The sequence below is a fragment of the Rhea americana genome, unplaced genomic scaffold (genome assembly GCF_003343005.1).
Source record: "Rhea americana isolate MKP2758 unplaced genomic scaffold, rheAme1 scaffold_23, whole genome shotgun sequence".
Taxonomy (NCBI): domain Eukaryota; kingdom Metazoa; phylum Chordata; class Aves; order Rheiformes; family Rheidae; genus Rhea; species Rhea americana.
In genome coordinates, this window is record NW_028186346.1 from 5606426 (window position 1) to 5632129 (window position 25704).

A 25704-nucleotide genomic window follows, 5' to 3' on the forward strand; every position below is an offset into this window, starting at 1 on the left:
CACCAGTGCAAGTATTTTTAACAAAAAAAACCAAAAAAACCCAAAACAAACAAACAAAAAAAAAACTTTGACTCTTCTATTTTGATCCCAATCTTCTCTTTCCTCGGGTGGGGGGTGGAAATCAGGCAACAGGCAAAATTACTGAGGCTGTAGTGTATTTGAAAAGTGAAGTTTACAAATGGTCAGGAGGTGAGAGACTATTTAAGACAGTCTGAATGATCATATGAAGTGCTAAAGGGCCAGACAAGCAGATAAAAATTTTTAAATGTATTTCAGTTAATTTTAAGCAGTTTTTGTTTACAAGGATTCATGCTGTGATGCTTKAACTTACTTAGAGAAACCAATTTTTTTTTCAATGTGCTTGCTTACCTTAATGTCATTAAAATAATTCAGACTTGTTTAATCCTAGTTTTAAGAATTAGCTTTTCCAATCTAATTTAGATGTTGTTTATATATATCAATTCATCAGGCAACTGCTTTAGTCACTTTTTAGTGGTGCTTGTATAACCCAGCTAAAATATTTTACACATATAATCAAATGGCAGTTTATTAGCTTTTAAATGTTTCAGGTTTTTTTAAATCTGCATATTCAGAAATGACATGGAAGATCCACAAAGTGGTGTGGATGCAATGATTTGAGGGTCTTAAATAGATCAAAAACGATCTAGCATTTTAGAAATGGAAAGGACCCCACTCTGTTGATACCACTTCCAATGGAGAATATTCCTTAGGTTTGTAAGTTTTTGTTGCTTAATGTAATTGTAAATGCCAGAAACAATGATACTTCTAACACTAGTCTTTGAGTGATTGTTCTACAAAAATATTCTCCAAGAGGTACCATTTGAAGAATTTAGCTAACAAATTACAGAAGGAATTTCCAGTTACTGGTTAGCACCAATCACTTGAAATACATGTCACTTTTGTAGTATTCCTGTTAGTTGTTTGTCCCTGAAACTGTCAACTTTGATAGCAAGTGAGTTTATACGAAAAGGCATCTTTTAAACTCTTTTCACTAYGAAGTGTAGCTGCATCTTTCAGCTGTTACTGGTGAGACTGAGTGTCAGCAGTGTTTCTACAGAAAACCAGTAAAGCTACTGAGAGGATTCCTAAAGATAGGAATATTTCTGATAGCAAGCCAGGCACATTATAGTGAAATACTTTATATATTTGTATATACACTGTGCTAGAAGCATATTGTGAAACAGTCATAGAATCATAGAATCAGTAAGGTTGGAAGGGACCTCTGGAGATCATCTAGTCCAACCTCCCCGCTCAGCAGGGTCACCTAGAGCGTGTTAGACAGGGTTGCATCCAGGCAGGCCTTGAAGATCTCCAGAGAAGGAGACTCCACAACCTCTCTGGGCAACCTGTGCCAGTGCTCYGTCACTCTCACAGGGAAGAAATTCCCCCTCACGGTCAGGCGGAACTTCCTGTGCTTCAATTTCTGCCCATTGCCTCTTGTCCTGTCACATGGGGCAACTGAAAAGAGTTTTTTCCTGTCCCCCTGACACCCTCCCTTCAGGTTCTTGTAMACGTTGATAAGATCCCCCCTCAGTCTTCTCTTCCCCAGGCTAAACATTCAGCTCTCGCAGTCTTTCCTCATAGGGCAGCTGCTCCAGCCATCTGATCGTCCTCGTAGCCCTTCACTGGACTCTCTCCAGTAGCTCCATGTCTGTGTTGTACTGGGGAGCCCAGAACTGGACACAGGATTTGAAAACTTTAATCTGTTTTACCTTAAAAAAAAATCTTCCTGGAAAATTCAGTTTTAAGGATTGTAAGGCTACACATTTTATAATGTATTACTCTTTTATTAACATGCAGAAACATTAAAAGATTGGTTGTTCTTTCACATTTTTGTGAGATTGTCCTATTTATTTCAGGGTAATCTTTTGATATGAATTGTTCATGATTAGTTTGCCTACAACACATACCATATTATCATCCAATCTGACCAGAATTCTGGCTAGGTTAGCAGGAGTATAGAAACACTAAAAGTAAAAGTGCTGATAAAAAGCATTTTAAATTCCTGCTCTTAGTGTAYGCTGTGAATCCCCCATTCAGGGTTGGAAGTCAAATCTGAAGTGGAGTTTTGTGATTGTAAGGGGATTAAATCAGCAAATATCAACTGTCTAGTCGTTGTGAAGATTTAAGAATGTCAGGAATATTATGTTAGTTAACTGTGTATCATTCACTCTATCTTGGTGTTGGTGTATTTGATGATTGAGTAATGTATTAGGCATTACCCTGAGGACAGTTCTGGTACACTTAGTTCCTGTTTCATCTCTTCCTGTATAGAAGCATGTAGGATGACTCTTGTTTCGTGTAAGTGTTAAAGACTGCTTTTCGCAGAAACTTSTATAGGTATCTGGATAAGAGTCAGTGAGGCATTTTGGGTTCTTTCTCTTACGTAGGTGCTTCTGATTACTTGTTCAGACTCCCAGCATGACATCTATCTTCTACCCATCTCTTTCTTGGCATTTAAATAAAATTCTTTCTGGAACATATGTAAAGAAGAATTATCCAAGATTCAATATAAACCGTTGCATTGTGGAAACAAACTACTGTATATAAACYGTATAATTTTATTCTTTGATCACTAAAAAGTTGCTTGTATTCATTAATAGCTGAATAATTGACACATTAATTCTTCTTTCTATAAATGTTCATAGAATGTAGGATATCTGCTATACAAACACACTGAATTACGGTTTAGGAGAAATTTTATAATTTCAGTGAAAATTTTTGTTTGACATCAACTGTAGAATTTCATAAAACATCCCTGTTATCTGTTGTTTTTGCAAGGATCTTTTGTATAATATCTTTTATTTTAATGTAATAAATCCATCTAGAACTTATTGTTGTTCAAGATAGGGCGTTGACTCTGGCCTGGTATAACAACATGGCTATATTGAGGAAGAGTCGTGGTTAGGAGTGAGTTTTTGTCTATCTAGGGTGCAGCATGAGTACGCATTAGGGAGCAAGTAACTCAAGAAACTCTGKCTGCCACAGGTTATATCCCTAGTTCCTAATAAAATTCTGTCTAGTTCCATGGCAGAACAAATTGTCTGCAAACATACAAGAAGAAAGCTTGGCCATAGCTCATGCACCTTCCAGGTCAGCATGCACATCTGCTAAGCTGCATCTCTTGAAAGGGGATGTCAGGAGTCCTGAGCATCTCTTCTGCTTGCTGTGGAAGTCAGCTTTAGGTGGGGAAAGTGTCCTCCTTGATCCTCTATCATCTCCAGCATATTTTGACTGTTAATGAAGGGTAAGCATTTATTTTAAAATACTCTAGATGAATATTAGCAGTTGTTTGTATGGCAGTATGTATGGCCATTCTTGAGCTCAATCACCAAGTGTCTAGGTGCTGTATTTCCTGAAGATATTTCCTTTTTTAACAAAAAACTTCACAATAGTATATGTGTGTTGGGGCCCAAACATGATAAACTTGCTTGACAATTTAGTGTACATTACTTGAGCCATGATAACTTCTTTGTATGTCTAAGCTCTTATGGTTGCATGAACTCCACCTCGGTAGGTGTTTCACCTTCTTGCCAATCTTCAGTAGGGCTGCGTTTAAAATAAAACTTCCTTCCTAGAAGATGTCTAGAGTATTAACTAAAACGAGACTTTTTTGAGACCTGACTTCTGTCAGGTTGCTGCTTATTTCCTGGCAACAATCCTTAGTCGTCAGATTCCTGTACGTAGAGGACATATGCCACCCTCCACAGAATATCTCTGAAAAAAATGACAGCTTTCCAATTTTGCAGGCTTTTTGCATTTTTTGTATTCTTAGAGGAAAAATAGAGAATGTCTGCCCTTTACCACTGTAAACCTCTGACAAATTAAACAGCATGCCAGCCTGATTCCTGTTGATTTTTRTAAGTTGTGTGCCTGTGTACCTTAGGAAAAAATGGTCATTTATTGTTATGAATCCAGATACATTTTTACAGGTACAGTCTAGAATAACTCCTGGACTGTCTACTGTTCTATGTTGTTTGATTAAATAATCCTCTCAGGTCGCCTACTGACTTTACTGATGATACTATTTCAAAGTATATATTTAATAAAGATGAAATTAATTTACCTTACCAATTTAACAATTTTAGAAAGCATTCTTACAACTTTTTGGCACAGAGGTACATACAAAATTTTAAGGCATAAAGTATTTAAAGGCCGTGTCTTTATATCGGTACTGTAAAGAAAGTTGTTCAAGTTTTTACATTTTTTTTGAACTGGAAGACAGACAGTACTTGATGATGCTGATGTGTAAATCTGTAGTATGAAGAGACCAGTTACTCATTTAATGTGAATGCTTGGGTAGTCCAGACTATATTCTGATTTTAGTTATTTGTATATGGAACCCTATAATTTTTGATTTAAAGCCTGTTTTCCAAAATAGTATTTATTTTGATTTGGAGAACTTCAGGAGAATTAATCATTTGTCCTATACCTTGTTTCACTAGTCAATTTACCACCCTGTAATAAAGGTGAGTGTCTTATTTAAATTTCCCCAAATTTCRTTTGCAGATGTTGTTTTTGTTTTGCTTTTCCCCTTAGAGTAAAAAAAAATGTTTTAATAAAGAGTTTTCCTCCCTCTGAAGGTGTTTATAAAACAATCTAATTGTTTTGATAAATTAAGGTAAACTCAAATGCCTCACGGTAAAACAAAATCATTTTGTGACTTCTATCTTCAGCTTAGTCCATTTCCAGATGGCTCTCACTGGCATTGTGCTGGGATGTTGCCCACCTCTCCGCCCTGCTTTTTCTGCTCTCTTGGTTAGATACCTGAGATAAGAGTTGTGAAGCGTTGTACTGGGAGCTTGTGATGTTGATTTGCTGTGATTCGCAGTGTCCTAGGTTATTGCCATTCTATGGGTATGGCCATGGCTCTGCTCTTCTACCTGGGAGGATGTTACTGCTGGCAAAATTTAARATTAATTTTATTTGAATACACGCAGCCTTCCAAGCAGTGCAGTTTGTTCTTTATCGTTCTGTCACTTGCCATTTTCAAGTTTTACCATTGATGATGTAGTTGTTCTCTGATCGTTGATGGAAAAAGTTGAAACATACCCATTCAGTTTTCGGTTATTCTTCAGTCATTTTGATTTGTTAGCTCACCAGCTTTTAATCTAATCTGTGTGTTCTCTTGATGTTTTGTAGCAATAGTGTCTACTCAGAAAGATGACTGACAGGCCCCTTACAAAATCTAGCTTGTCTTAAATTAGTCCAAGGTACCGTTATGCCAATCCTGCAGTCCCATCAAAGAAGGAAATATGGTTGTTTTAGAAGCTTGGTTTTCTGTGAAAATGTTTGACTGGAATTATTTATTTGGTTTACACTTATACCACCGGATGCAAGACCCCAGCTTGGAACAGAGACCCCATTGCAAAGGTATTTGATGAACAGAACCGTGGCTGTGGTCTGGCAGCAYGTAATCCAAAGGCCTGCTTCCTAGACGTGTTTATGCATGCGTTTTATACGTAGTATAGTAACGTTACAGACATGTAACCCTTAATATGCATAAATTTAAGCCATGAGCTGCTGCTTTGTATTGTAATCTGATGTGTGATTTGTCTCTCTCTCTCTCTCTCTTTCTCTTCATAATTTGTGTTCTCTGGAGGTGAGCTCTTTGTCCCTCTGTCCAGTAGCTAATTTAAGAGGGATATCAATTAAGTTCTTGTGGAGGCATCGCAGAGGAGAGAAAAAAAAGGTCAATCTTGGTTCTACACATAGTATGGCTTAGTCGCTCTAAATTTAGATGAGCAATATTTCTTTAACAAAGTATTGAAGAAGAATGTTTTTCATGTATACATGAAGAGTATACCTGGTTCAAAAGCAATAGTCAGGAAAGAGAACTAAGCAAAGCTAACATACGAACAGAAAGAAGGGCGTGTTCTTGCTGGTGGTATTCTACTGACCTGGTTTTGGGATGTTACRAGTTTCTGTGGAAATCAGCGTTGCACTTTTCCCCTTAACACTATGTCTATAAATATCAAAGTGAAGGCCTAAGGTGACAGTGGCCTAAGCTGCAGTATCGAAAACCTTGAGTGCTTTTAAATACCATCAATGTGACAGACTTCTCTTTCCTTGCAATGCCTAACTGAGGACTTCTTTTCTGAGCTTACAGTCCTCTACAGGTCTGAGCTGTGTAAGTCTTACAGACTTTAAAAACTGAGACAATGGAAGATGGAGAATATGTTCTGATATTGTAGATGTAGTTTTTGTTCCTTACTATCAAAAATTACTGCTTTTTTTTGACCAGCGATTTTCAGTGTCTGAATTTCTGATTTAMCAAACAGGTARTTCTTGGTGTGGGGTACCTGTTTCCCATGTTTGAGAAAAGGGGTTGATCTGAGCTATGTTTGTTAAAAAGTAGTGCCYGCTAACTTAGTGCTTTGTTAATAGAGAAAGGTACATAAATCTAGGTATATTATCAGCTTGGGAGCTACATGTGGTTTAATAAAGGCTGAGGCAAGAGAGAGGCATGTCCTAAAGCTTCCTATTTCTTTCTAGTGCTATAACATTCTTGTATATTATTTTTAGTGTATTACGTTAATTTACTATTTTTCAAGGCTGTTAAGCTTGTATCCTAAATTACAAAGAGACTGAATCCTCAGATTGCTCTCCATAATTAATTCTAATGAGAAGTTTCCAGGCTGATGCTTTTATTCTTCTTACTACAGAYCCAACTGTTTTGGAATACTATAGCAAATTTTGTAAGCCACACTTCAGAGAATCCTAAGTATATGTACTTAATGAAGCATAACTTTCTTAATGATAGTTATAAAGAACTACAGTGTTCTTAAAGTGCTTAACAGAATTTGCAGGTGCACAGAGTGATGTTTCTGGGAGATCTTTATGGTACTGTTTTTTTTTTTTTTTTTGATTCATAATGATTTTATTGGATTCGTAACAATATTTAACAAAGTTGTGTGACAATTTTATTTTGCTTTAGCAAATGCAGAAGTTGCAATAAAGTAAGTGAAATAAAGAACTTGAGTTGAAATGCTGCATAACTAGTTAAAGGAAAAGTGGAAGTCATTTGAAATGTACTTGTCTAGCTCTTATCTGTTGGATCTCTTTTTCAAAATATTATCTGTTGAAAAATGTGAGAATTATCTAACATAAATCTTATCTGCCAAAGATGCGTATTAATGTGGAGAGCTGCGATGATGCAAAGATGGCTAATGTCCTTGGACTTTACTTACATCTGCTAAATCTTAAAGTAGATCCTTTTAGGATCTGCTAGATCCTAAAATATAGCAAATAAACAAGAGAAAACCCTGAAGCACTGACATTACACTCCTGCAAGCAGGAGAGAAATGCAGTCAAATAAGAATTTTTATCTTAATACTAGAAAAAATGCACACCTTTTATATGATTTTTTTTTTTTTTTTTTTTGCTGGGTGAAGTGGACCTGTATAAGTGCAATCTCTAGTTAATTTTAGAAATTAAGACTTTATAACTTTAGTTCAAATTTATTACATATATACCTACTCCTCAATCTCTTGAACAGTAAGGGATTAAATTTGATCTGTTAAAGACTAACTGCCCAGTAGGTTATCARTCCCTTCTCTGTCTCTGTTCAGGAAGAGCCATGAAATGTTAAGCCGATTTCTTCTTTTACTCTGAGCTCAAAGGTATGCATGCTGTCTCTATTTTTTTAAGATAAATGATAATTAGGAGCTGTTAGTMTGTTGAATGGTGTATGCTACTTTGCTAGTTAAATGTGAAAAAAGGATTCTGTTTAATTGGAAATATGTATAAAATAATATCAATTTTAAGATTTCTTTAGCTTCATGGCGTGAAGGTACATGTTAGGGACAAAGATGTTTAATGACTGCAGTTCAGAAAAAGAATGCCTTGTTTGTAAAAGTTTTGAAAGAAATGCGCGTCAGAAGGTAAAAGAGGAATTGGCTCATAAAACTCAGCTTCTTAAAATATTCTGCTACGATGTTCAGAAGAGTGACTGCAGAGCTCCTGTGGTGAGAAAAAAGGCTGTTTCATAGACCGGGAGTGCATATGATAGACCAACCTATGCATTCTCCACCACAGTACAGATTTCTTTTAAGGCACTCTCCTACAGTCAAAGCATTCTGCCAGTTTCTGTGAATAAACAGCAGCTTTTTACTTCAAGTGAAAAACTTAGTTATTTTTGCATTAGTATAGTTTAAATTACTGTTGTTTCCAAAAATTGTCTAAGTTAATGTAATATCAAACGTTTCCTTCTCATTGTCAAAAGCCTCTATTTTAAGAAAGCATTTGAAATCATTTCTCAATGGTTCCATGGGTCAAGTGCCCCTTTAGATAAAAATTAAGCAGCACATTAATCTATCAGTATGAATTATTACAGAATTTCTTCCCTGAGCTTTGTCTCTCCTATCCATAAATCATTTATCCTTCCCACYACATGAGAATATTCAAAATAATATGAAAAGAAAGGAGCTTTCTTGAATTGTTTGCTTTAAATCAGTGGGGAAAAAAAAGGTTAATTCTTTTTCTATACTCACATGTCTGTAGCTTCTTAGATCCTCTGAGGAGTCAAGGGAATTAACAGGATAGCTTGACTGTGAAATCTTACTCCTGCACATTGTTTTGAAGAGCGATTACGTGAGTCTGTTCTGTCGTGGGAGGGGTAGGTCTTTCGCATGCCTTAAAAGAAAAAAAAGAAAAAAAGTTCATATGCTGGTCCTGATTTGCTGCCTGCTGTTTTATGGGATGTGACAATTAGTCTGTTCAAAGAGAGTAATTAGAAATGCCACCACCCCCATCCCTGCCRCAGTTACGTGTGGCTGACCTTCATAGAAGGGACTTTACCAAGAAGTTTGTTTGACTGATTGCTGACCAACTAAAAATTCCTGAAACAAAAACTTTCGTTTATATTACATTTGTATTTAAAAATAACGTAACTTGAAGCAGAGAGTCATCTGATCAGGACAAACTTTGAAAGTTGCTTACTGATCAGATCTGATACCGCACAAGAGAGCAGTGTGCCTCAGCTTTGAGGTTATACTGTGTAATATCAGAGATCTCAGCAGCCCATGTACATTCCCAGCACYGTTTTAGTATCATGATGACAACGCTTTACAGAAATGCCATTTGAAAATACATGAAGGAGTTGAAGAACTCTGTTTTGTTCTAATGAGAACATGTGCCTTTCTAAACTGTTTRTTGCATTTTGAGCAAGGATACAAATAGTAAGTAACAATACAGATGTAAATACTTTAAAAGGGAATGAGCAGCTCTGAAAACACAAATCTCATTGCCCAAAATTCTCTTATTAAGAATACCTTAGGGAATATGAAAGAAATGGGATGTCAAATTTTGAGGTAATCTGTTGTTATTTGTTATAAACTTGTTTCTGGGTAAAGAACATTGACCTAACAGTTAAATTGTAAAATTGTATGTTTGTTAAAGAGGTTATGGAGATCATAGGTAGATGGAAAATCCTGTCATTTGCTGTTAGAGGCTGTGGGTGAAAATCACCTGGGATTTTCCCCAAAACTCATACTGATCATTCATGACTACAAAAGACAGTTTATCTTTAAAGTGGCCTCATTTAATGGCCTGATTTTAAAAAATGGGCAAGTGGACATGATGATGTTTTTAGCTGGTCCAACCTGTGTAGAAGCTGGAAACTGTTTGGAAACAGTAARGCTATGTCCACGCTATAAGTTTTTGCTGACATTGCAGTGTCAGAGGTGTACGGAGGTTTGAGCTTGACTTCAGAAAGCCCTTGAAAGAGCTGTTGGATTGTTTTTTTTATGTTTGTTTGTTTGTTTTTTTTAATTATTGTGGATTTTTATTTCTTGTTTTTAAATTTTTTCAATTATTTAGTTTCATCAAATAATAGAATCCCTTTAAATGAAGTAGTAAGATGTAAACCAATGTTTGAAAAGAAATTACACAAGAAACTTGCTTCATATGTACACAAAATAATACTGAAATGTGGTTCCTTATCTAGAAACAGAAATATGTGGCAGAAATGAGAAATTTGCAAATACARAAATTTGTAAATACAAAGGCTTGCAGTAGTTTTTGATCAAGGGTTGATGTTAATACTTCAACTTCATAGTAAAGGAAATGTTTATTTCAAAAAAGTACAAATAATACCAATATGTGTTCCTTGTTCTGATCTGATAAAATACTGCCTTCCTTTGATTAAGATATATTATTAGATTGTACTCTTTGAGCTACACTGAAGCAGTAGCCGCTAAGGCAGCCTGGCATGATGTGGTGAGGTGGTAATTGCTTGAGCTGAACAATGCAGATTATATTCTTCCGCTACACTGTCGTTTGCTTTTTGTTCTTACACTGCTGCTGTTTCTCCAGGATCTGGCTGACTGTCCCGGCATTTGGCTATTTAAACCAAAAATGGGCTTTTTTCAAGAAGTGGCTTGTTTTACTATTTGTATGCAGAAGTTTATTGTTCTTCATTATGCATACAAGGAGGCTAATATGTTAATTAATACACTAATGTGTTACTTTCAGAGGTGGTAGCATGCAGTTAGTATTATGACCAGTGTGTTATGATGCCTGTATTAGTTTRTTTTTCTGTCTGCTTGCTTAGTCCCTACTGTATTTGAGCAGTTTACAAATGATACTGGATTTGTCTTTACAATTCTGTGTGAAGAGAGCTACCGCACAACGTGAGAAATGACTTCTGCAATTACACAGGATGGTTATGGAACAACCAGAAACTGAATCCAGCCAGCCTGAGTTCCAGTTCACTTTCTTAACTGCAAAACTGTCCTTACTTCCAAAAAAAATCCCTTTTCCCTCAGAGACAGTTCAGATGTCTGGAAGTAACCTGTAGCTGAATCCTATCTTTTTCTGTAGACAAACATTATTTCTCAAGTGACTTGAGTCTGAGCAACAGCAAGTGATTGCTCATCAGTGAGTCATGGTAACTCACTGCCTCTGCTTTATAGAGGCCAAATAAAATGTGTTGGGTTAAACTATGATAGAGATTTAGTTAAGCACCCAAGCCAGAGGAACTAAAGGGGCACTAAAGATTTCAATGCAGTTGTTGGACCATACCTCCTCAATAAAGTACTCTGCCATCTAAATCCCTTCACCACTTTTCTTAAGCCTCCATACCTCCCAATGTACTCAGCTCCAGTTTCTGTGCTGGGTTTAGCCGCATAGTGTTCAGTGGGAGCCCCTGCCTCTGAGCAAGGCGCAAGCTCCTTTCTCCTGCTGAGCTCAGATTTTGGTTTGGTAAATATGGCCAGAGATGACTGCTCCTTGGTGTGCAAAAACAAAGCATCCCGGTAAGCCATCACCATTAATCACTTGCTTCAAATATCTGATACAGAGCAGCAACTGCTGGTGGCTAAGTGCAGGTAACTAACTCTACAACACCTGCCTGATATTAATTACTTACAGTTACGGATGAATTGCTGTTGCTGTGATACTGTTGCTCAGTTGCGGTGTAGGGTTTGGCAAGTCATTCCTATTCCCTGTCTGTTTTGTCAGGATACCATGCTGGCTGATTTTGGCCCTAAAGTGAATGGCAGTGTGCTAATTTTATATTAAAGAAAGGACAGGGAGCTGGATAAAACAATTTTGCTTCTCTTAATAGTGTAGTAAGCTGAAAAAGTGCTTGGTGGTCCACAAAAAACTGCTTGCATGGAGGCTGTATAAATGTTAAGTCGTAACTGAAGAAATTTTGTGTATTTTGGCACATATATCACTATAGCAATGATCAGTTACCATAAATCAGTCAGCAGATAGCTGAATTGAGAGCTAGAGAACAATTTTGTGAGAGATTAAAAGATACTAGCCTCTTAAGCTTTGCACAAGCAAGGTTGAAAGGAGACACRGTTAACTGATCTTTACAGAAGAAGCTAAAGGCTATAGAGTAGTACATATATATGTCAACATCTTATTAATGATGAATAAATTAAAACTAAAATCAAAAAGAGTCTAGCCACCAGAAGAGTAAAGTTCTGGATTAGCTTGCCACCAGGAAGTGTGGGAAAAGAATCTAGTTTAGAATGGAACTGAGCAGCCTATCAAGTATGTTTTCAGGTAGTCTTAAAATTAAAAGCTTTTTTAATGAGAGCTAGGTGTCTGACTTGCWTTTATCTTCAAGAGGAGATTGAAAAGTGTTTCCTGTTCAGTTAAAATGTGCTTAGTTTCATATTTTGATAAATCCAAAGTTGCAGTGATTTTGCTGAGATACCCGTGGACAGGAAGAACACTCTCCCTCCCCCCACCCCCCGATGCACACAACTTCTTCTCAGTTTTTTTTATTATTATTTTTTCCCTAAATTCTTGTGAAATATTGATGATAAGATACAGGAATACTGGGAAAAGTTCTCTCATGCTTTTCCCGGTCTTGAGAAGCCTCGAGAATTGGGTTGTTCTGCTGGTATCTGGCAGAAGGGTGGGATGCCAGGGAATTAGCTGATTTTAAGGATATTGTTTAGAAAGTCTAACACATTCAAAATAAAGACTGGTAATTTAAAATGTGATATGGCATYGTCTGGGTAGCCTATAGGGAAGTAGAGCATTAAAGTAACTGATGAAGTACAATGTTTGTGTGTTTTGTATTATCTGCAGCTGTTTTTTATGACTGATACTTTAAATCCTAAAAAGCAACATGGTCATGGATTTGTGAGGTTAATCCTTCTGTAAAAAACTTAAGCTGCTCTCAATAATGTGAACGAAAAAATACGGTACAGCACTAAATGTGGTGAGTCATTCTAAATAAAATAACATAAGTTATTTCTGCAAATTTTAATCCCACAAAACTTCCATTGACAACAGCAGATATTTTTTGCAGAAGTAGCATTAGCTGTTTACCCATTTGTTCCTATGCTGTAGAATTAGAGTTTCTTCCGTATTTTGTGCATATATTTATTAATGTTAACATGTTTAATTTTAATCTGCATTCARTATTTACCCTTTTAAACTTCAGGTAGCTTGTTTCTCCCTTGGGAAATGATTGCCTCTGGTTGTTTGGTTTCTCTCAGTAGTTCATAGATCTCTGGTTTATTTATTTTTTTTTCAAAAAAATTTTGTTGTTTCTTGTTGTTTTTTCTCTGCAAAACTAGTCTCACCACTTTATATGATGTGGACTGTTTCTTTCTGTGTGTATGCTGTGTTTCTTTTTCAGTGCAATTGTTGGAAGTTAACAACTTTTTTTTGTTTTGTTTGAAAATCCTAAACACAAAGTGATATAATCTCAGTTTAGAGTCAGCATATGTCTGAGAATAGTGATGTCCTTTCTTTGCACAAAAACATCTCAATTCTCTAGTAGAAGCTAATCATGGCACTTGAAAGGATATTAACCATTTTATTCCTGATATTCTCACCAATATAATAAACAAAGGACTGGGACCAAGATCTGTGGAAAAGGAGAGCAGGGAAAGGGGAAAGGAGAGGAAAGATTTTTTTACATGCATTAAATTGCATAGACAGAAGATATTTAAAATGACTTTTTTAAGTTATTTTCCACGCCGTTATGGTGAAATCATAATGCGCTTTCTGGGAAATCAGCATGACTGGGGAGAGTTGCCCTTTATGTGAGAGAGCAGCAGAAATAGAGCTCTGCCTAGGAGTTGGATGATGAGCCAACCAAAATCTTATAGGTCACAATTAGTGGGCAGACAAACATGGGTGATATTGTTGTGGATGACTGCTGTGGACCACCTGATCAGACAGGAGTAGATGAGGCCTTCTTTAGACAACTGGAACAAGCTTCATGTTCGCAGGCTCTGATCCTCACAGGGGRCTTCAGCCATCTCAATATCTGCTGGAGCTACAACACAGCGGGGCCCATGCAATCCAGGAGCCTTGTGGAGATGACAGCTTCTTAACACAGGTGATTTGGGAGCCAACAAGGGAGAGGTCTGCTAGACCTGATACTTCCAAACAAGAAAGAACTGGTTGGGGATGTGAAGACTGGTGGTCGTCTTGACTGTAATGACCATGAGATAGTGGAGTTCGGGATACTGTGAAGAGGAAACAGGACAAAAAGCAGAATCCTAACCCTGGTCTTCATTAGGGTATACTTTGACCTGTTCAGGRATCTACTTGGAAGACTCTCATGGGATATGAGTGTGGAGAGAAGAGAGGTCAAAGAAAGATGGTTGGTACTGAAGGATCATCTCCTTCAAGACAAAGAATGGTTCATTCTGACCAAGGAATCAAGCAAAGGCAGAAGGCCTGCATGGATGAGCAAGGTGCTCCTGACTAAACTTAAACGTAGAAAGGAAGTATGCGGGAGGTGGAAGTAGGGACAAATGACCCAGGAGGAATATAGAGCATGCAGGGATGAAGTTAGGAAAGCCAAAGCCCAACTTGATTTGAATCTGACAAGRGATTTGAAGGGCAACGAGGAAGGCAACAAGTATATAAGCAGTAGAAGGAAGGCCAGGGAAAATGTGAACCAACAGCTGAATGGGAGTGAGGATCAGGTAACAAAAGACGTAGGGAAAGGCTGAGGTACTGAAGACCTTTWTCACTTTGTTCTTTACTGGTAAGGCTTGCTTTCAGGAATCCCAGGCCCCTGAGACCAGTGGGAAAGTCTACAGCAAGTAAGACTCAACTTGCAGCAGAGGAGTTGGGAATATTTAGACAAAATGAACACACACAAGTCTAGGACCTGATGGGATACACCCATGAGTGCTGAGGGAACTAATAAATGTAATTCTGTGGCCACTCTGGGTTATCTTTGAAAGATCATGGCAATTGGGAGAAGTTCCTGAGGACTGGCAGCAAGAACTGTCATTTCTATCTTCAAGAGGGCATTGAAGGACTAGAAGGTGATCAAGAGTAGTTAGCAGCATTTACAAAGGGGAAGTCATGCCTGACCAACCTGATAGTCTTCTATGATGAGATGAATGGCTTGGTGGATGAAGGCAGAGCAGCAGATGTTGTTTATCTTGTCTTTAATAAGAGTTTCAACTCTGTCTTTCATAATGTCCTCATAGACAAGCTGATGAAGTATGGGCTAGATAAGRGGACAGTGAAGCAAACTGAGACCTCACTGAACTGCCAGGCTCCGAGGGTAGTGATCAGTGACATGAAGTCCAGGTGGAGGCCARTCAATAGTGATATCCCCCAAGAGTTGATACTGGATCTGATTCTCTTCAGCGTCTTCATRAATGACCTGGATGGGGCTGAGAGGATCCTCAGCAAGGTTGCAGATGACACAAAACTGGAGGCAGATGCTGATACACCCGAGGGCTGTGCTGCCATTCGGAGGCTGGAGAAATGGAGAAACCTCATGAAGTTCAACAAAGGCAAGTGCAGAGTCATGCACGTGGGGAGAAATAATCTCTGCACTAGTACAGGCTGGGGGCTGACCTGCTGGAGAGCAGCTCTGCGGAGGACGACTTGGGGGTCCTGGAGGACAACAAGTTGGCCATGAGCCAGCAATGTGCACTTGTGGCCAAGAAAGCCAGTGGTATTTTGGGTTGCATCAGGCAGAGTATTGCCAGCAGGTCGAGGGAGGGGATCCCTTCCCCTTTACTCAGCCCTGTTGAGACCACATCTGGAGTGCTGTCCCCAGCTCTGGTCTCCCAGTTCAAGAAGGGCGTGAACTTAGTAGGGCAAGTCCAGCAAGGGGCCACAAAGATGATTAACAAACTAAGCATTTCTCATACAGGGAGAGGCTGAGAGAGCTGGAACTGTTCAGTCTGGAGAAGTGAATGCTCAAGGAAGATCTTATCAGTGTGTATAAATACACAAATTGGAGGGCATAAAGAAGACTGACCCAGACTCTTTTCTGTGGTGCCTAGAGACAGGAGAAGAGGCAGTGGGCACAAATTGAAACTCTAGAAATTCCGCTTGAACACAAGAAAACATTTCTTTACTGTGAGGGTGACTGAGTACTAGAACAGGTTGCCAGAGAGTCTGTCGCGTCTCCATCCTTGGAGATGTTCAGAACCCAAATGGACATGATCCTGAGCAATGTGCTGTAGGTGACTGTGCATGAGAAGAGGGGAGTTAGACTAAACAATCCCCAGAGGTCCTTTCCTACATTAACTATTGTGTAATTCTTGAAAGAAAATTCAAAGGAATGAAAGGAAAGGCAAAAAGGAAAAGAGAAAAGTGAAGGAAAAGAGAGAAGTGAAATAGTCTTTAAGTAAGAGTATATTTTCCACTTAGATGTTGAATATGACTCTGTTACCAAGCAATTAATTAACTTAATGAAAAGAATTGAGAACCAGTTCTTTGATTTATAGTGCACGCATGGATGCTTGTACCTGTGCAGTCAAATACAGGAACAGAAATTCCTCCAGTTACTACAAGCTTTAGGAACAAGGCTTTAGTTATTCACAGAATAACAGAGCAGTTTAGGTTTGACAAGATCATGGGCAATCATGTAATCCAGTCCCCTGTTCAAAGCAGGTCCAACAGCAGAGGTTGCTCAAGGCTGTGTCCAGCTGAATTTTGAATTTCTCTGAGGATGGAGATTCTTGCTCTCTGGGCAGCCTGGTCCAATACTGGACCGTCATTACCCTCTGCTGAACTCATTCCAATAGGTCAATGCCTTTCATTTAATGAGAAACCCAAAACTAGAAATGGTGCTCCAGGCGCAGTCTGAGAAGTGCTGAGCGGATGAACAGARGAGAATAACGCTTCCTGTGACCTGGTGACTCCACATTTGCTACAAGAGCCCAGTATGCAAATTGTCCTYCTTCCCCACAAGGATTGCTTACTAATGCTGATTTGAAGGTTTTCCCAGGTCCTTTTTTTGCAAATCCATTTTCTAGCCAGTCTGTGCGGTTGCATGAGGTTATTTCAACTCAGGTGCAGAACTCCRCATTTGCTTTTGTTGAACTTAAGTTTCCTGWCAGCCCATTTCTCTCCAGCCCATCACAGTGTGCTCTGCCCTATGGTGTACTGACTGCTCTCCCAATTTGCTGTCATTCACAAACTTGCTGAGCGTGCACTCTGTTCCCTTGCCAAGGTTATGAATAAAGACATAAAATAAATTGGCCCCAGTATGGATCCCTGAGGCATGCTGGTAGTAACTGCCTACCATTTGGACTTTGTGCTGCTGGTCACAACATTAGACTGGCAGTGCAGCCAGTTCCTCACACTTATTCACRTATTCAGTCCATCTTCCTAGTTTTGCTTCAGGGCACAATGAGAGTCTGAGTCAAAGGTCTTGCCAGAGCGAAAGTAGGCGGCATCCACTACCTTTCCCTTGTCTGCAATGCCAGTTGTCTCATCATAATGGCAGTTATCTCATCATGGAAAGCARTCGGGTTAGTCAGGCATGATTTGCCCTTGATAAATCAGTGTTGGCTGTTAGCAATCACTTTGTCCTTCATGTGACTGGAAATGGCTTCTGAGAGGAAGTGCCCTATAATCTTCCCAGGGAAAAGCTACTTGCTCTTGAGGCTTCCTTCCTGAAGATGGATGTGGCAATTGGATTTTTCCAGTCATTAGAAACCTGCCTTCAGGTCACTTTCACTTTTCAAAGATGCAGAGAACAGCCTAACAGTAACATTGGTTATCTCCTCCAGCACCCTGAGGTACATCCCATCTGGTCCCGTTGACTTGTGTATGTCCAGATGGCTCAGATATTCCCTAACTTCCGCAGTAGCGGGTATTGCTTCAATCCCACAGGCTGCTAGGAGGCTCAGGGATGTAGGAGGCTGGAGGGCAAACCTTACCTGTGAGAGCTGAGGCTAAAAAGCCTTTGAGTACGTAGCCTTTTCCGTGTCCTTTGACGCTAGGTCCCTTGTTCCAGTAAGCAGCAGGCCTACATTTTCCTTAGCCTTCCCTATGCTGCCTATTTACTTGTAGGTCATATTCTTTATTGTTTCATAGATAACTTCATTGGAAGACCCACTATAGTTGAGCAGCATCTACATACATATTTTAAACAAGGCATGATTAATGCATTGAAAATTTTGAACAGAAAAGATAAATTGAAATTGTCAGTGTAAAAATACAGAGTTACATAATGAAAAGGAAACGATTTTCAAAAAATGGATTAACCTGTGGAAATGAGTTCCATGAAATATTTTAAAGAGTAATAGTTTAGACATTAAAAAAATCCTTTATGAATATTTGTGTGATATCTGATTATATTAAAAGTGAACTCCTTTTAAGAAACAAACTTATGACTTTGCAGGTGTAAGTCTGTCTAGATGTCTACTTACTGTCTTAGGAAAAAAGTACATTTTTATGTTTTCTTTAGCTCCTCTACTTTGTCAAGTTGTGAGCATTGTCAAATACAAGACTTCTGGGATGGTGTTTTCTATGTTTTATTGTTGKCATAAGTGGTGAATATTAACATTTAAGGAACCTTTCAACCTTTTGTAATCTCTCTTTAAAGTTATAGTCATGGGAAATTCCTTTTTGTAATTTCCCATTTTATGAGTGAGTGCACTCTCGCATGTAAAATCGCTTTGTTTGAGTCACTGTTTTATCACAGAAGGAGTAAAACCTGAAAAGCATGCTACAATTTTTGGTATTCTCTGAAGCCATTTGATAAGAGTAGAAAGAATTACATTCCATAAACAGAAAACATAAAATGACTTTTCTAAGAGAGGAAAAGATCTTTTTCTTTGTTTTTCCTCTCTCCTCACTTATAAAACTGATCTGCTTTCTTGAATGTTGTTTGGCTGCAAGAGAAGTAATTCTGATAAATAATTGTTTTATATGTACTACTTTTGTAGGTCTGTCTRTGTACTCCTGCAACTCAAATAATCTGAATTTATGTGAAAAATTAGTTGTGTGTGTATAGGCGATGTAATCTGTTTATGTAAAAGAGATTATATGCAAAACTGAAAATACATTTTGAGTAACTGTAGAGTTAACATCTCTGTGCATTCACATGCATCTGACAGTTTGCTAAACAGATGATACTAAAAATGTTTCGATCTCCTTTAATTAAACTTCACTTAAGTCCTCAGAGGCGGAGGTTTTCARCAACGGAGCTTCAAATATGACAAACCAGTGGTAATGAAATAGTCTTAAGCCACTGCCCATTAAATGAGTAAAAATAATATTTGAGCTGTGTATTTAATCATCATTTTTTTCACAGTTATGAGTATTGTATTTGGCRGTTATTCAGGAAACGAAAGTTTAAATATTCAGCCCATCCCTTCACATAATATTACTACATGCAGTAGAACCTCCTCGATGGAAATGTGTTCTTGAGTGCACGTTCCAAGTTATGTAGGCCCTGGTTTGTGCCATTTGTACAATTCGCACTGAGCGTAACAAGATCCTATGCATGTAAAGGGCTGTAAAAATTGTAGGCCTTGAAGCAGGTAAGTTGGTAAACAGTATAGTAAAATTATCCTTTAGAGTATCCAGTTTCTATCAGACACAAGGCAGCACAGAACAACCAGTGCGGGGGTAGGTGTGCGTTTTGTGGGTAACCTCCCCCTGGCTGTTAGCTGCAGCTTGTTGTTTGGAAGTTATCACCGTCATAGCTCTGCCAGCCCAGCACCTCGTGTCTGGACTCCCTTGTCTGCTCCGCCAGTATTGACCACGTTACRCTAACTGCTTAAACGAAGGGGGAGGATTCAGCCAACCCTTTCTTCTTTTTCCCCCCTCCCGGCAGTGACTTAGTTGCGCAAAACGGTTCATTGGCAAAGCTGTGAAAACAGTATTTTGGGCTGACGAGAGATGTTGAAGTACCGCGAAGGGCTAAGCTTTTGCTGAGCTGGGGAAAGGACTGCTCTCTGTAGTGTGAAGCAGCTGATAGTGTGTCTTGCTTATAGATGTGCTGGACCCTGAATTAGAATCTAAAGGCATTTTCCTTTATCGGAAGTGACCATTTTTTTTGTTAATCTTCCTTTCTATTCTAGGAAGTATTTTTCTTACAGAATCTGCCATATTCATGCCTTTGGCACTGATTCTACAGTGGTAGTTTCCTAGAAACTGAAATGCTTTATCATAAAGAACACAGGCATTGTATTTGGGGATGTGCATGCACTAGTTCATGCTCRTAATTTCTATCTGGATGATCTGGTCATTGTAAAAGGTGCTTGAGTCTTAAATTTTGTGAAACCAACCCTGGAGAGCATTTAGAAACTTAGTAAGCACTTTGTGCTGTGATTAAGGTGAGAATCCTAAAGAGTGTTAGTAATTTGTAGGGCTATGGAAGTCGCTGGCAAAGGGACATTAAGTCAAACTGTCTGTGTTCAGTCTTCTGATAAGTGGTGATAATACAGTGTGTTGTCAACCTTGCAATACCTTAAGCTTAGATGAATAACTTCATAATGTGCTCAGAGATTTCCTCATCTTTTGGAGTATGTATAATCCTTTTATCTCTTTGGGTCAAAGAGGTTTTGTTCTGTTACAGATGACTACTGCTATTCTTTTTTGGATGCTGTGTTTTATAGAAACAGTCTACTGTTGGAATAAAAATGTTGCCTTCTGTGCTGTCTCCACCCTGAACATTGGCAAATAACATRCTTTTTGTCACCTATTTCTTCCTTGCAAAGATAATTGCCAAATAATCATATCTGGTTATTTTGCTCTGGAATATATTATATTGAACATAATTACCTAATTTTCAATTCCCAGGGAAGACCTTTGTTTGCAAGGTTATATTACACTTTGTTATATACATAGAATTAATTATTTWATATGTTTTACATTATTATTGCCAATATTCTTATTAACCATCTATATCTTTCTTTTTGCAGCTTGGGTCCTGTATTTGCTTTGTTYGTACCGTTTTACTGCTCCATTCCAAGAGTGCAGGTGACACAAGTATTAGGCCACTTTTCTATCACAAACAAGACTCTGGTCTATATACTGGGTTTACAGGTATGGTATATACTTGCTTGTTCATCTTTTATTGAATTGTTAACAATTGAATCACTCTATGTTCTTATACGGATTTTGATGCTTCCACCCCTGTGAGTAATATATATGTTTCACTAGGGTCTGTCCTGTCAACTAAAATATTGAAAGACATGTACTTCTGCTATGCATTTCTACATGCTGAAGTGATGGGCAAAATATCTATTATTCCATTGTCTTCTGCCTCAATTGTCTTGCATGGAAAAAAATAACATGGGAATTCTTCAATGTCTTTTATTTTGGTTCAGTGAAATAAAGCAGATGAAAACAGTGGGGCCTAATGCTGAGGCATGCATCTCTTTCATCTTTTTAATTTGCTCTTGTTTTGTTGGTTTTGTTTATTTTCCCTTTGTCATTTAGAGTTCAAATGAATCTAATAGCGTACAGTACTTTTCTGTGGTAAGACTGTCAGTAAATAAAATTATCAAAGATTTGACTGGATTGCACCTCTATGTAAATTAGTGTTGTTATATTATAATACAAAGCGTTACCATGTGACAGATGATATAAAATAGTATTTACAGAATTGGTAATGTTGGAAGAGACCTCTGGAGATCATCTAGTCCAACCTCCCTGCTCAAACGGGGTCACCTAGAGCATGTTAGACAGCATCGCGTCCAAGTGGGTCTTTAATATCTCCAGAAAGGAGACTCCACAACCTCTCTGGGCAACCTGTGCCAGTGCTCTGTCACTCTCACAGTCAAGAAATTCCCACTCAAGTTCTGGTGGAACATCCTGTGCTTCAATTGGTGCCCRTTGCCTCTAGTCCTGTTGCATGGCACTACTGAAAAGAGTTCGTCCCCGTCCCCTTGACCCCCTGCCTTCAGGTATTTGTACACATTGATAAGATCCCCTCTCAGTCTTCTCTTCCCCAGGCTGAAGAGGCCCAGCTCTCACAGCCGTTCCTCACAGGGCAGGTGCTCCAGCCCKCTGATCGTCTTCGTAGCCCTACACTGGACTCTCTCCAGTAGCTCCATGTCTGTGTTGTACTGGGGAGCCCAGAACTGGACACAGGATTTGAGATGAGGCCTCACGAGGGCTGAGTATAGGGGCAGGATCACCTCCCTCGAGGTGATCCTCAAGGTGTTATGTAGGTGAGGTGTTATGTAGAGCACAGCAATATCAAGTAGTGTTATGTTAAAAATAAATGGAAAAACATAGGTGCTTGATACAGAAACACAGTACTTGTTTAAAAAAAAAAAAAGCCTAGAAATGAGTGGACAGTTGTGTCACAAGGTGAATTATGAAACAGAAGACTTGCAAACTTAGGAGAAATTGTACTCATTTTTATATGTTCCAGGGACTCAAAAATAGCTCTAAAACTAACGGAAAGCCCCATGAGTATGTGAAGTGTAGTGGAGTATATTTTAGAATGAATGGTCAGTTTCAGAATATTGACGCACGCTCACTTGAACATTTCATTCATCCATTCCGCTAGTTAGTGTTTGGATTCCTTTGATTTCTGCTCTCGCATCATCTTTTTCTGATCTTTCAGAAATTGTATTTTCTCTCCCCGAACCCATCACAACCACTATTAGTCCAGTGTTCTCTGTTAAAATAGTGATATTGTCGGAGCTCTGCTCCATTGTATCCCTTTCCTTTTGCTTTCTGTCATTTAACACTTCAGATAGAGATCACTACTGTTACTAATCACTATGTCTTTCCCTGGTTTATACGGAACAGTTGTTGCCGTCACAGAGGTTGAGGGAAACACGTCTGCCTTCTCTTCATTTGTAAACTCTGCCCTTATCTCAAGCCACTCTTTGTGCAGTCAAAGTCTAGAGAAAATATTTTCATGACTCAGTCTGCATGTTGCAGAACTACTTTTGTAGTAACCGTAACCAGCTATCAGTGTAATTTTCAGCCTGTTTCTCCAGTTGATGGTAACCTTCTCCAGGTGATTAATCCCATATACTATACTAGAAGTGATGGGCCCCTCTCTTGGTTATTTAGACTTTTTGAAAATTTGCTCTATCTATTTCTGTGATTTTGTATCCACAAATATTCCACTGAGTGAGAATTTTTTATCTTTAATTTTGACATTCATTTTTGGTCTCCCCATGGCTGCCTATGTAAGAATTTCACTTGCACTGCCCTCCCCTGCTTGGAACTCTTCTCCTGTTGCTACTGAGTCATTTCCTTTGCTTCAGTCTGTCTTTCAGACTTGTTTTTCAGTGCAGCCTATAACTGACATCCTGTTATACTTAGTATGCTATATGAAAATAAAATGTATTGTTCTGTAGGAAAAGAACAATTGTTAGATTCCTGTGTTTTTTCCATCTCTGCTACTTCTGGAATATCTCTTTGTTAATGTTAAACTGAATTTTCGCAGAAATAAATGTCTAACTTTTCCCATTGTCATGATAAATACAAACCCTGTATAATATTACAACATAGTAAAGCAGACAGCAACCATTATGTTAAATTAAAATTTAAATCATTACTCTTATCTTCTAGCTCTTAACCTCTGGTTCCTACATCTGGATTTTAGCCTTAAGTGGATTGGTAAGTCTTACTGCTTTAAAAATCATGTGATGCTTAAACCACTCTGTTATATATACAATGCATTACGTTAGGACTCAAAAAAGAACAAGAACTACTGARTAATGTTTCTTGTAACAATATGTAGAAATTTTTGTCTTTAATTGTTGAAAGTGTGAAGTGCTGGCAGGTGATAAAATGACAGACAGCAAAAAGGTTGGCTAATGTTTGCAGGTTGCCAGTGCTGTCTGTCTCCCTAAAACTATGCTGCTGCTGTGAACGTAGCTTTAGGCCCTCAACTATAAGTGAGAATAATGAGGAAATGGTAGAAATACCAATTTCAATAGAGTGTGTTTGTATACTTTCTTTACCTGTTGTTTATTTTCATTTGTTTTCAGTAAGCCTTAAGCTTTTATTTCAGAAAGCAGGTTTTAGCTGCTTTATGAGGATTTCTTGTTTAGCTGTTCTCCTCCAATGTTTGTAGAGCAACCCTTTCACACTATGCTAACAACAATAAGAGTGTGAAATCTCTTTCTTCACCTCAGTCAGATAAAATTGGTGTGGTCTGTCTTTTTCTTTTTCAACTATGTTCTTAGCGCTAAGGCATTTGAAGTACTGAATCTTCCAGATTATTAGATGCTGATGAGCTGTTTTTAATTTTTTTTGTATGTTTAGAAATTAGGAGCTCTAGCTGTGATTTCCTGCACTAGAATTGTCTCTACTTTTCAAACGGTGAAAGTGCTGCCCCTTCCAAAGCAGCTCATTATTAATTTGTGCAGTCTTATGAGGAACTTAAATTGTGTCCTTGCTGTTAGAACCTACTAATTCTACCTTAGATAAACTCAGTGAAATGACTATGGACACCCGCTATATTGCTGCTATAATTCAGTAGTTCAGTTTCTTATCAGTTCCGTTGACTGCTCCAAAGTATTGTGTGAGCTAGCAGAGTAGCCAGCAGAAATGACAGAGCAGCAAATAGTGAAGTCTGCTCAGCAATCTGGTCTCACCATGAGTATAGATGAAAGCAATGTAACTAACAAACTGGACTTTCTCTATCCTGGAGATTAGCCCAGGCCTCTGAGCCTGACTAAGGATCTGTGACTTCCTCCAAACACTCTACCCTTCCTGCTACTCTTCTAGCTCTTTAAATAGCCCTTCCTTTTGAACAGGTGTTCGGTAGAAGGAAAAGGAAAGGCGTTTCAACCCCCTCTTTAGCACTCAGGTTGGCTCCAGCAGAAGAAATATATCCACTGGGACATGCAGTTCCCTCCACGTATTCACATTGTGTTATCATCACACAGATCATATGTCGAGGTTTCAGTTATCTATAGTGTTAGAGCTATATATCATAGGGGGAAAAATGTCTTTCAGGCCCTCTTCCATTTCTGTGATAATAGTGTTGAAGATTCTTGATTTTTATCCAATACTGTTTGTTTGTTTGTAAGTTGACTTGCATTGCAAAAAGTTCAAAATTTGAAATACCCTGAGGCACCTGTGGACTGTCTTCAATTTCTGTGGAGTTCACTTCTAACCTTAGGAAGTGTAAATTGTTTTAACCTTACAAATGCTAAAGTTTCTAAGACTATTTGCTTTGTAGATTTCCTTAAGCCAAGTAGAACAGCCTTTCAAAGTGTTTCTGTGCTACATAGTAATTTGCTTTTCCCAGGTTGTGTGAAAAGTTAGACATTTATACTTCAGATGCTGGAAAACATCTTTGTCAGTGCGTAAGAGCGTAAACTTAGAGGCTTGAAGTTCAGATAGAAAGTTAAGGTAATGTTGAGTGCTTAGTGTTAATTTCAGTTCTGGGTTTTGAGTGTTTAGTTTTGAGTGCTTTTAGTTCGAGTGTTTAGTTTGAGTAGTTTAGTTTGAGTTTGAGTTTAGTTTAACTTAGGTAGTTCTTATTCCTGATTTTTAGTTTGCTAGCTTGGTTCTGCATGGACATACAGATACCAGTTGTTAAATACTCAGTGTACTTTGAATTGTTTTCAGTTCTGTTTGCTAAAAACTTTATTCTTTCTGTTCATTATTCATTCAGCTGAGATGTCTTTCTCTGCAGACATTCCAGCCCATGACAGATTGGCCTTTTTGGGGCAAGATGTGAGTGGTCTGGGGAGCACAATGTTTAAGCTGAACATTCATCTTTTTAACTTCTTGACTTAGCAGTAAAATTATGTAATTAATAACTAGACAGACACAGAGATCATTAATTTTATTGCTCTTCTCCTTCTTTTGCACATTTTCTTATGTGAACAATCTGTATTGAATTGTTTGTTTAAAATTTTTTGAAGAGATTTCAGGTGCATTTTTATTACTCCACTGTACAGTATTCACACGTAAAATATAGTCTCTTCTGCATACCTAATATTACCATAAAATGCTGGCCAGTTTTCTTAAACAGAATCTTTGGCAGCATCTGATAATGTAGTA

The 25704-nt window shown here is 38.2% G+C and overlaps 2 protein-coding genes across 2 annotated transcripts in view; one reads left to right on the top strand and one right to left on the bottom strand.

The window, feature by feature from the left end:
* Positions 1-8602, bottom strand: part of LOC146595300 (G protein-coupled receptor 183-like) — an 11689-nt gene extending 3087 nt beyond the window's left edge. The window contains exon 1 of the mRNA XM_085305992.1: positions 8514-8602. Coding sequence (XP_085162118.1) covers positions 8514-8515 — 2 coding nt within the window. The 5' untranslated portion in view covers positions 8516-8602. The remainder of the gene's footprint in view (positions 1-8513) is intronic.
* Positions 1-25704, top strand: part of UBAC2 (UBA domain containing 2) — a 110987-nt gene that overhangs the window by 52155 nt on the left and 33128 nt on the right. The window contains exons 7-8 of the mRNA XM_085306030.1: positions 20637-20760; positions 23254-23301. Of these exons, the coding sequence (XP_085162156.1) occupies positions 20637-20760; positions 23254-23301 (172 nt within the window). The remainder of the gene's footprint in view (positions 1-20636; positions 20761-23253; positions 23302-25704) is intronic.